Source organism: Pelmatolapia mariae, linkage group LG14, assembly GCF_036321145.2.
Source record: "Pelmatolapia mariae isolate MD_Pm_ZW linkage group LG14, Pm_UMD_F_2, whole genome shotgun sequence".
NCBI classification, from domain to species: domain Eukaryota; kingdom Metazoa; phylum Chordata; class Actinopteri; order Cichliformes; family Cichlidae; genus Pelmatolapia; species Pelmatolapia mariae.
In genome coordinates this window covers 14,288,825-14,300,896 of record NC_086239.1, presented here as the reverse complement: position 1 = coordinate 14,300,896, position 12,072 = coordinate 14,288,825, and the positions used below count along the sequence as shown (strand labels likewise).

At 37.9% G+C, this 12,072-nt stretch overlaps 1 protein-coding gene across 1 annotated transcript in view; it reads left to right on the top strand.

Moving 5' to 3' along the window:
- Positions 1–12,072, top strand: part of zbbx (zinc finger, B-box domain containing) — a 66,884-nt gene that overhangs the window by 29,715 nt on the left and 25,097 nt on the right. The window contains exons 8-10 of the mRNA XM_063493704.1: positions 3,710–3,892; positions 8,660–8,840; positions 11,680–11,839. Of these exons, the coding sequence (XP_063349774.1) occupies positions 3,710–3,892; positions 8,660–8,840; positions 11,680–11,839 (524 nt within the window). The remainder of the gene's footprint in view (positions 1–3,709; positions 3,893–8,659; positions 8,841–11,679; positions 11,840–12,072) is intronic.

The window sequence follows — 12,072 nt, the reverse complement described above, 5'->3', positions numbered from 1 at the left end:
GTCTAGAGACCAGTTGGCAAGCTCCTGGAAATTACCTACTGGACATTTTTCACTAGGGAAAATGTAGTATTACTGGTCTGGATGTGCTGGCAGTTTCTCATAGCCCCAGTTACGCACGCCTTAGAGACCAGTAAGCAACCCCTGGCAAGCAGTGATCGATCAGTGAAAAATGGGTATTCCCTGACTAGTTGTAGTCAGTGTAGGAAGTTACTTGCTGTTGCTAGCTGAAATTGGTTTCAAAAAGCTATATGGTGCTGCAACAAAAACCTGCCTGTGATCACTTGGGCCACTAGTGGATTGTGGCGTTTGCCTGAAGTTTATATGGAAAATTTCGATTTATATGCAAACCCTTGCAAAATACTCTCTAAGCAGCAACTATGAAAAGAGTGATGCAAACCAAAAATGGAGTATGTCTGCTTTCAGTTAAAGTAAGTTAGTAGTTGCAGACTACAGGGTCCTGTTGCAGTCTGCTAGAAACCAAAGAAATCACTACAAGCTTTTTAGTGTATCACCCTCTTTGTGACTGATTTCATCCAGCGACAGCCAGCAAACTCCGGAAACCAGTCAACATGTGGTTGGGGAATACAGATTTTCCCCTGAGGATATATGCACCACATTTACAGCTTTGAGCGATACACCCACCCAATTAAACACTTTTTCTGATATCTTCTCTGTCTCTGACTCCAAATAAATTAACATTCCTAGCAACAACTATCACAACCATGTTAGGTGCAAAATAAAACATGCTTTTTTTGTGATTTTAAATCGATACAATTCGCAGTAAATTGTATGCTGTGAACATTTTGTAAATTAAGTTTATGTGATTCACTTAATGACTCTCCTCCCAAAATCTTGTGTTCTACAAGCAAAACTCCAATGAATACATCAAAAATATGGCTTCCATAAAAATACCCATATCCATGCCCTTTAGTCACAAAATTGACACTGAGCTTCTTTAGTAAGTACAGTAGCTTTGTAACATCAGAAGATGGTCTTGCACAGACCATTTGGCGCAGGCCATTAGTAAATCTGGCCCTAGGTGTGCTTTCTGTCAAAATATAACTTTATCTCTTTATCTGGACTCACAATATTAGATACTACAGCAGAGTTAGTGGGAATATAGTTATTGAAAAGAGATTTAATCACCTAATTGTTTGTTCACATATAAATAACAGATTACAGAACAATTTGGTGCGTAAACCATGGTCTTTTTGCTCCTATAAAGTAGCATGTAAGGAAAGTAAATTTTTCATCTTTCCAGTTGACACAGCTTTTGTTAGAGCCTAAATACTGTTAGCCAGTTTCCTTTTTGTGTCACCCACTGACCAAAAAAATGGATATGCATTTTTTACAAAATGCTTTACATCAGGGGTCTTAAATTCCAGTCCTTGAGGGCCGGTGTCCTGCAACTTTTCCATGTGTCCCTGTTGCAACAGTGCTGAATACAATTAGTAGGTAATTAGCAAGACTCTATAGAACTTGACTGCATGCTGAGGTGGCAATTCAGCCATTTGATTCATGTTACAGCAGCTCATAAGTGAATGAACATGAAGTAGAAGTACTTTAAGAAGTACATTTTTCCAAACATTTAAATTTACTTAAATTTACTTGAGTATGGTTAGGGGTTGCCACTTCATCATGCAGTCAAGTTCTATACTCTTGCCAATGACCTACTAATTTTATTCAGGTGTGGTGCAACAGGGACACATGGAAAAGTTTCAGGACACCGGCCCTCGAGGACTGGAGTTTGAGACCCCTGCCTTACATCTTGTCAGTCTACCACCTTTTCTAAATTCCGAAAATGTCAAAATGCAGCAAAACCATAGCTCACAAACTAAATTGCACATAATAAACACAGTTGAAATCTGTGGTTACATCTCCATTAAAAAAGTCAGTGATGAAAAATGTCAACAGAACGAGTGAGAGGAATATCTCCAATATGAGTTGTTGTCCATAACTGCCAGAAAAGATGATCTAAATGACTAAAACTCTTATGTAGCTTTAACAAAACTTTCAGTTCCTCAATGTTTTCTTGACTCCACATTTGTTGCTGTATTACTTAAGGACAAAATGTAAGTCTATAGTCTTCACACCCTTGGTTAGTCATGGAATATTATGGATTTTATCGTATTTTTAATTTGGTAGTTGTTTTGATCCGTGTTGTTCAGCACTTTGGTCTGCCTGGTGTGTTCTTAAAGTGCTATACAAATAAACGATGATGATGAATACAATATTGAATGAAGAGGTGACATTCCGTGTTCCTAAAGCAAGATTCGTCAGGACCTTTGCCCCTGATTTGTGCCTGATCCAGAGAGCACCTAAACCCTATACCACCTTCTGGCTTTGCCCAGCCACCGGGCTCCCTCCTGTGAGCACCATGCACAGATCTGGCTCCAGGGTGAGACCAATTTAACCCTGTCACAGGCAGGGTAGCCATGTTCCTTATTTATTGTTTAATCATAGGGGTGTTTCTGATTTGTTTCAAGCTGGATCCGAGGTTATTACATTTACTGCCTCAAACTGAGCATTTTGGCCATCGCCATCTTGTTTTTGCTGTGACATCAGTGGAAATACTATGATGTCCACTAATCTCAGTGGACAAGCATTTAATTTCAATTTAAAGCCTATATATTCTTTTTTCTATAATCCTAAACATAGTAGTGAAGACACATTTTTGACCAAACATGGTAAATAAACATAGTGAGAGTGAGCCAATGTATTTAAAACAGACTTTTTTTAGTCCGTCTTTACAACATTGTAGTTTCTCTAAAGCAGTCCACTATCAACAATGTCTACCATCACATAGTTGAGCAGCCTAGCACCAAGTCAGATGATCTTTTTTTATTTCCTTAAGAATTCTCCTTCATATCTTTCTTTGACCTAATAGTATTTCCACTGATGTCACAGCAAAAACAAGATAGCGATGGCCAAAATGCTCAGTTTGAGGCTCGATGTCCTTCTCCAGTCTATATATGTCGCCCTTTCTGCCCAGGCTCTTTGTGGATTAATTTACATAAAATAAAGATGCACACATTAACTATACAAAATGGAGTTCATTGTTGTGACTTTCAAGGTTATGCCAGTGATGTAAGTATGAGCACTTAAAATGATTAGGTTGTAACCTCTAAATGGGGTTCGTGGCAGTTGTCGAAAGAGCCCTCATCTCATTGCCTTTTTGTCATTACTGTGTATCAAATCAGGCTTGTTCAACACCTTTTTCATTTCTGGAAAATTTGTCACTCTGTTGTCTGCAGTTTGACTTTTAGGACATTCATTGTAAAGAAAGTACAACCTTTATTTATTAATTTATTTTTATTCATTGTTATTGCTGATCACCATTTCTTATCTTTGTGATGATAGCATTGTTGAAGAGTCTGCCTCCTCACTCCTGTGGCTTTTTTACAACAAAATGCACAGCTTTGCCTCTGATCTTGTTTTTCCTGCAAGTGGGATTGAGCTATTTATAAACAAACATTTCAGAGGAATGCAGGTTAGCTAAACATACTTTCATAAGATTGCCTTGTGCAGAAATTAATAACCTTGACATTTACTTTTAATTTATAAATACCTCTTTTATGATTTTATGCTATAGCTTATGTATCAATTTTTCCCCATTTGTCCTAATGCAGTATTTTTTTTTTCATCTGCTATATTATTTGCAGTATTTAGTTTCTGTCATTTTCTCTCATGCTATGGCCTTCTGTTACAGACAGACTTACAGACCCATGTGAGCACTCGAGATGTTGTCAACAGCTTCAAGAAACAGACTGACCCTAGCTCCTACTATAGCACCAGTCCTAATCCCAATCCTGGTACTACCCCCAGTTCCAGACAGCAAAATGAGAGTCCAGAAAAAAGAACAGAAGCTGAGGAAAATCCTGACTGCGGCAGGGTAAGTAATAACTACCATTTAATACTTATTTATATATAAATATTCAGTGTTTATGAAATCTTCTAAACTACTCAGTTAGTTGTATACGTGATCAAAGTGGAGATGCATTGACTTGCTTAATATGGCAAATATTGTACAGTATGCATGTGCTTAACTGGTTTACAAGCATGAAAGAAACAAACAGCATTAACCCTTTATTGACCAACCCTTTATATTGACCTTGTAAAATGGGCCCGCAGATGGGCCCGTCCATTGAGTAATTTTGCTTACTTGAGTTTTTGATGACAAAACATTAAGCAGAGCTTAGATGGATGTTGAAATGTTGCAGTAAGGTGAGCTATGACACTTACAAAAATGTAATATTGGACTGGATAACAAGGCCAGGGCTTAAAACGAAAAGTATAAGAAAAGCCATGTTTTCTTTAAAACAAAGCTTCTGTCTTTCACACATAATTTTTGTCATTTTTGTTCATTATTTATTTAATTAGGGAATAATAAAAACTAATTAAATTATACTAAACGTGTTTTCCATCCATTTTATTTAAATACAATCTAAATATGAGATTAAATGATATTCTTAAAAATGGGGCTTTGCCAATCGTTATACCAACAATTATTTATTTACTTTTTACGTATGTAAAAAAATTTCAAATGGTCATTGATTACTGAATACATTTTCTTCTCTACTGCAGTTAACTGGCTGTGAAAATTTAATCAGACATACCAGACAAGTCTTAACACTGTTAAATTTTACCTCTGCACACTGTGAGTCAATTGAAAAGACTTCAAACAAACTCTAATTGACGCTATATCCACAGGCTGTATCTACAGGCAGGCTGGTGAACTGCATGCACCTTTGGACTAAAAAATGCCCTCCAGCTGTGTAGGTCTGAGAAGAACAGTTAGATTGACATTTCAGACTTTTTATATCACCGAGCTCAGTTGACCTTATTCAAACAGCAGTCATTTTGAACAGCTGGGGTCAGAAGGTACTGAGGAAATGTCTTTGAATGTCAAACTAGTGTTCAACTTATATGTTAAAACTTCATATACAGGCTTTAAATTTTCACCAGTCTGAGCAGCAACAGACATAGAAACCTCCCTACTCAACACATAACTTAATATGTTTTTAATTCTGGTAATAGGCTGAATAGTTAAAATTGATGTGTCATTTTTATTAAAAGGAACTCAACATTTGGGCCTCAAGGTGCAAATTTACTCTCCTGAAACTCATCTAGGCTGCTATAAACACATATTTTCATTGTTTGAAAAATCCTGAATTTTGAATCCATATTTTGACCTATGAAAGACACCATTACTTTGTGTGTGCAGTGCACTTAGGGTAAATTAATGGCACTCCAGAGCGATCATTACAAGGTCGCCATTATAAATTATGAAAAAGCAATGTCACATTGTGCTGCTTTTGATTGTGATTACCAGTCAAAAGGAAAGAAGAGGGTTGATTTTAGTCTTCACAGCTTTCTTGTCAATAGGAAGAGGAGAAAGAAGCAGGAAAGTCCCGGTGGAGTAAGGCTTGTATTGTTTGATGCATTAGTTTAGTTAAAGCCATAAAGATGTGATAACCAAAACCAAGTGTGCCTAAAATGCACTTTGATAAGGAGTCTAAATGCTGTCAGAGAGCAAGTAAAGGTCAGTTAATTTGTGTAGTTCTATGAAAGCTAATTTCTATTACTGAAAAGAAAAAAAAAGTTGACTTATGGATTTTTTTTTTCAGTGGTGGAAACAAGTTTTGATACAACTAACACACAGGGTGCTTTACACAGGCATAGAAAGGAGTACAGCGACACGTTTAACTATGCTTGCTGAAGTACCACGACCACAATTTATGGACACCTGCAGTCGTTCCGGTGTTGTGTCAAATAACAGAAGAAGAAGGAAACAAAAACAAAACACCAGCCCACTGTAATCTCCAACTATGCTACACAGTTTTGCCTCATTCATCTCTTTTATGTGACATCCCCCTGGTGATAAATACATGAACATGATAGCCTTTCATGTTGTACTGTTTAGGCCCAAATCGGTTTGCTGTTTGATGGCCTGCAGTGACGTGAAAAATTAACTCGGCTCAAGTGCGTTAAACCTAACGTAATGAGCCTGCTTTGAAAAGGAGTAGAAAGTACATATATTTGTTTAAAAATGGGTATAGTACAGATACCTTAAAATTCTACTTAACTACAGTAATGAAGTATTTGTACTTGTTACTTCCCACCTCTGTTTTCCACTAAGCAGCAAACTGTTCATTATGGTGGTCGCTTTGTCTGAAAGTGAACCAACAGTCAGCAGGAACCTGACAACCAACAGTGTCACCAGCTCAGCAAAAAAAGTGCATGTTGTTCTACAACTAAGAGTGATGCAGCTACTTAGCTGGATACAGACATAGTGGATGAAGGTAGACAGTGGCCAGGCGAAATGTGTGAGTCAATATTATGGATTGTGTTTGTGTGTGAAAACAACACTGACTTGGATTAAAAAGTCAGACACAGCTGCCCCGTCCCTTCTATCGTAGTTGTCATTTTAATGCACATCTCTGATAATGGCAGTTAAGCTTTCCTCCTCAGTTAGGTTGTGCTTGGGCTTAAATAGAGGTTCTTGGAGACATTACATGTTTGTCTTGCTAGAGGATCCAGAGATTGTGACCAAGACTGTTACAATTATTTGACATCATTACCCAGAATGCAGTATGATTTAAAAACAGCAACAACTGCAACAAAATAAAAACGATGGCTGCCTTTGTGTGCAAAATTTATTAAACATTTTATCCCCCCCCCAAAAGACACCTATTGTTTATTTTTTTAATATCACATTTAAGGGGCTGCTTGTAGCCTGCAATTGTATTAACTACTCATTAAATGATCCACTAAATTGTAAGCTAATGTCTTAACCAAATGCCCTCCCCCCATTTCAGATGTAAATATAAGTATCTGTTAATAGAAAAAATAGGAGCACTCATTAAAAAAATGTTATGCTTATAATTCAGTGCAGCCATTTCGCATAAGAGCATAAGAATAGAAAGAACGGCAATAAAAAATAATAACACACATCAAGGAAACAGTTAATACCCACTTAAACACGGACACAAACACGGTGTCAGGCTTGCTTTCAGCACCACAAAGCTATTCAGAAAAGATGGAAGTGAATGAAAATCTCCAACAGATTAAACAGAAGTAACCCCTCATTTTTTCCAAGCAAAACCATGGCAACACCTTCAGTAATGATTTGTTTCTTTGTTTTAACTATGTTTATTACATTTTTTTTCCCGAAACATAAGGCCATTTACAAAAATAAAGTAGAAATAAAATATTCCAACATCAGTGATGATTAAAAAAAGATAAGTTAAGCAAGACTCAATAAACATAATAAAGCAAAAACAGTCCCTTAAGCCCAGTCCCACTCCCACTCACTACCAGACAAGAACTATACTGGAATCAATAATTTCTAAGGCAAGAGAAAAACTAAAAACAGTAAAATATACGTACTGTATGTGAATGAATAAATAAATGTTATACCACCGACACAGAAAAGAGTACAGTTATTCAGCTATAAAAAAGTTAGATAGATTTAACTCATGAGTTTGACAATACTTACACAGAAATTTACATTTGTAGAAAACAAACATATAAACCCACCAAAGACAGCGATCTATTATGAATGTAGTGCCTGAAATCAGACCAGCATTTGTCAAAAAGATGTCTTTTTCTTTGGAGATTAAATGAAGCGACATGGAGATGAAGGTGGGGTCTGAACTTTTTTATAGGAGAGAAATACGAATATTGCCAGCAGTCATGGCTGGTTTGATATACTGTGCCTGGTTTCTTTTGGCAGGGGGGGGACATCAGATATGTCCTCTAAAAGGGCTAATCTGGGTGAAGAGGGTATCTCAGATCTGACAGTCCTGCATATCCTCTCTTATTGAGCACCAGTAATCTTTTAGTTTATTGCATGTCTAAAACATGTGGATAAAGCAATCTGTTTCTATTTTACACCTAGAGCAAAGATCAGAATTTGATTCAGGAATGATTTATTGATAAGTTGAACATGTTGCATCTTACCAGCAAAAAGCTGCTGTGCCAGGTAAATCAGAGCTACACAGGAAATAAGATTTCATGGCAGAGAACAAAAACAAAAGCAAAAAAAATATCTACCAACTCATCTATGGGAGTTTAAGCAGATTTGTTTTGTTTGGTTTCCAACTGCCGAACGCTTACTGACTTTTGTTAGTCACTGTGATATGTGTGTACAACAATCATTGTTCTTTTACCTCAAATGAACTTTACTATGAGGAACAGTTTCTATTTTCAGCCTTATTTCAGTTGACTTTATATTTAGAGGTCTAATATGAAGATAGATAAAGAGTTCCTGTTGCCACTAAAGTGATGCATCAACAAGGGTATTGCCAAGGTTACAGCCACACTCGTACATATGCATATTTTAGGTTTTGCTTGTCTTTGCCTTTAGAATATGAATACAGTTCAGTTCCTGCAGCACACAAAAGCTCATTAACTGACCCCCTTCATTAAATTGCAGTCATCAAAAAAAAAAATTCAAAGGTTTAGCACCATCATTCTGATTATATTTGCTATGTTAGGATATCAGAAAAACAGTTTTTTGTGAGTAGTATTTGATTTGTGCTAACACTAACACTAACCTTTATCAGTAGGAGTCTTATCATGCACGAGGGGTGCTTCTTACCCTTACATCACACTGTTTGCCATCAATCCCTTGATGAAACAAACTCTTCTATTGCAGATGTTAGTTAGGAGTCATGGAGAGGAGAAAAAGGTGGGAATCACTGAAGATGATAACAAAGGATTTCTACCCTCACTCCTTAAAGGAGAGTACAATGAGGAGCAGTCTGCAAGATCTTTCCAGGAGGCGCTCAAATTATGGAGGGGGAAGAATGATGGAGTCTGGATACCTGCCAGACCAGGTACACTAAATTGAACTGATTAAATTTACCCAGTGTTTTGACACTAATGATAATGAGAACATAATATTTATCTTTTATTGTTTTTTTTTTATTTCAAAGCAGTTTTTCTTTGTAATTCACAGTCTTGGAATGGCTGCCACTGGCTAGCACTCTCACCTTTCAGCAAGGTCGTCTCTGGTTCCTTTCTGTGTGGCGTTAGTATATGCTCCCTGTACCTGTGGATTTACTTTGGGTGTATCAGCTTCCACCCAAGGTCCAAAGGCATGCTTGTTAGACTAATGTTAGGTCAACTGGTGACTGTAAATTCTTCCAGGTGTAAATTTTGTTGGGAGTGAGTGGTTGTGCATCTCTGTTTGTTTTAATGGATCTGACCAGGGTGTACCCTGCCTCTTGCCCAGTGACAAACAACTTATGGTTCAGTCACACTAAAGTGAAAATAGGATGGCAACCTCATTGTGATTAGGAAAATGCGGTGGGTAACTGGTGATTGCACTGAATTTTTTTCACATTCAGTTATCAGCAGGGCTCGGGATGACCACTTTTGATTGTGACTGTATAAGTTGTCGGGTGGGAAGCAACCTGTATGCAAACAGTGGTATTTTGACTTGGACAGACTGCAGTCACTCTCAAACAGACTGTTGAAGGTTTGCAAATAATTGCCATCTAATTCATACAGTCTGTATTCACGTTGCAGTCAACTGGATTCAGTCTTGGAAACAAAGTGAATGGACTTCTTTAACTTTGGACTTCCAGGCACTTTGTTTCCAAGCTCTTTATGCTACCATGCCCTGAATGACTGAGAACCTACACAGACAAATTGGGAAAGATGTTGGTTGTAATATATTGTACACATCACCTGCATATCAAAAATTATGCTTACCTATTATGTGAATGTGACATCTTGGGTATAACTGGGAAACACTAGGAGCTTTAACTAATGGGTGCAGCATTCCACTGCTCCTATGTTTTGATTGCTTCCTATTTGCTTTTGTACTAGTTTTGTTTTCTAAAACTGCAATCTCATTAGCGTTAGATTCACAACAGGTTGTTCATCCAGCATCAGCGTCAACTGTAAAATATCACTTTTGATAGAAGGGGACTTGAATTTCTAGAAATAAATGACATTTGTTTTTTGAGTTAACTTTACAGCTTCTTAAAGATATTTGAAGTGGATTTGAATGAGTATTTTTATTCTCAGTTATTATTTTTGGGACCCAAGATTTTTCTTTAGCCCTGGCTTGAACCTCTTTCCACGCCTGAAAAAACAATCCTTCACGTTATTAAAACTCTGTTGTACCAGAGGATAGGTGATCTGCTGGAGGGCATTTGAGTTGGTTTGCACTGGACCATACCCTGTATCTATTCTATTTCTTCTTCTCTAGTACCACCTCCTCACTTTCCACTCTTGTCAATCTATTGCCGGGCTCGAATACTGTGCTGAAAGTTAGTTGAGGATTGAAAAGTAGCAAACTTCATTTCTGCATTAATTTAAAAGCCAGAGTGCTCTTTAAAAGTGCTTAAATGCTAAAGAAAATTATGGGGGTTTTTTTTATCATGAAAAGTGGTTGTTTGAAGATTAATGCCATGTTCACCCTATCTGCCTTCACTGCTGAGCTTGTGTGTGTGTGTGTGTGTGTGTGTTTGTGTGTGTGTGTGTGTGTATGTATGAACATGGAAGCATATGATTTTTGGTGCTTGATGGAAAAAAGTTGAGACCAGCTCAGTTTTGACTGGTCATCTGTCACACCCATGGCACACCATCTGTCGGTATCAAGCTTCCAGCCTCCATTCCGTCGCAGTGACTTGTAGCTAGTTGCTCCTGCAACACACACTCCATGCAGTGGAGTGGAATAGAATGTATGTGAAGCACTGTATAGCTTCACTACCAAGCTGCAGTGTCTAACTACGGCTATCAGATTAATATATACACTTACATTTGTATTCAGCTTTTCCCAACAAATATATTTTTTTCTCAGCTCTTTCTCTTTCCTTCCTTTGCATTTTCACCTACTTCTCAGTTTTCCTGCTTTCCCTCTCCCTGTATCTGCTCTGATCTGGTCTTACAGAAAGTGCTTACCACTGCAGTAGGAGGGTAATCCATGGCTGTTGCATATTGAGATAATGAGAGGAATGTTAGGGGTGGCCCTACTCCACACCACAGCACTAATCGCCTCAGCTTTGTGTATGCGTATGTGTACACGCGCAAGTGTTCCAGGCAATTTTGTGTCTTTTCACAGATATTGTGTATCTGCATCTGCAATAATGTTTGTGCGCTCAGGTTTATGTGGGTGTGTATTATTAGCACTATTATTCCAGGTTCTGTATATGTGTCTAGGTGTTTGTGCTTTTTATTAGACCTCCTATTTTCTCTGCTTTACTGCGTGAACAGACTCTGCTCCTCTCTCCTTTCGCTCTGCTCTGCAAATTGCTGCTAGCCCCTCCAGCCCTAATTATTTCTGTCAGGCCAATGGCACCCAGGCCCAATTTAAAGCTTCCACTGAGGACTGCCAAAGTGTCTGGAGTACAATCATAACATGTCTCCTTCTTATTTCTATCTTTTATTTTCTCTCATGCGCTCACTATGTTCCTTTAGTATTTCATACATCTTTTTTCTTATTCCCACAGGGCTCTCTCCTGTCTGTTTGTGTTTTGGCACTTTTGGCATGGTGACAAGGTGTTTTCTCACTTTTTGAGGGGAGTGTGTTGAGAAGCTGCCGGATTATGTTTTCCTGCTACCTATTCTACCTTTCTGAATCTTTTTTCCTTTGGGGCATTTTTTTCCACCTCTTACATCTTAACTTTATTTTTGTTTGATGTCCCTCTCCCCATTTCCCTCCAGTATCAGTGTCAGCTATGGCGACCCAGACTGCCCTCCCTCCAGACAGAGAAGCTGAAGGACAAAGAAGAGGAGGGGGGGGAGAGAGGGTTCCTGTCAAGGTGGAGTTCACAAAAAACAGCCTTACCTACATGGACAGATTGCTGCTCAAGAAGCACCGGAGGTATAGATAGAAATGTGCATGCATCACACATATAGTTAATATTCAAAACCATGTTGAGGCTTCTGTCATGAGCTTCAGGCAGTAGGTTCAGTGAAAAGTTATGCTTCTCGCCTGTTCATTATTCCTGGCAAATGTTTTATTGTTTGGAATGATTTAGAGCTTTAAAAACAGTACCAGCTCAAAGTTTTGTTTTTGATTTATTTATGTTAGCGTGTATTTGGCAATAACTTTTA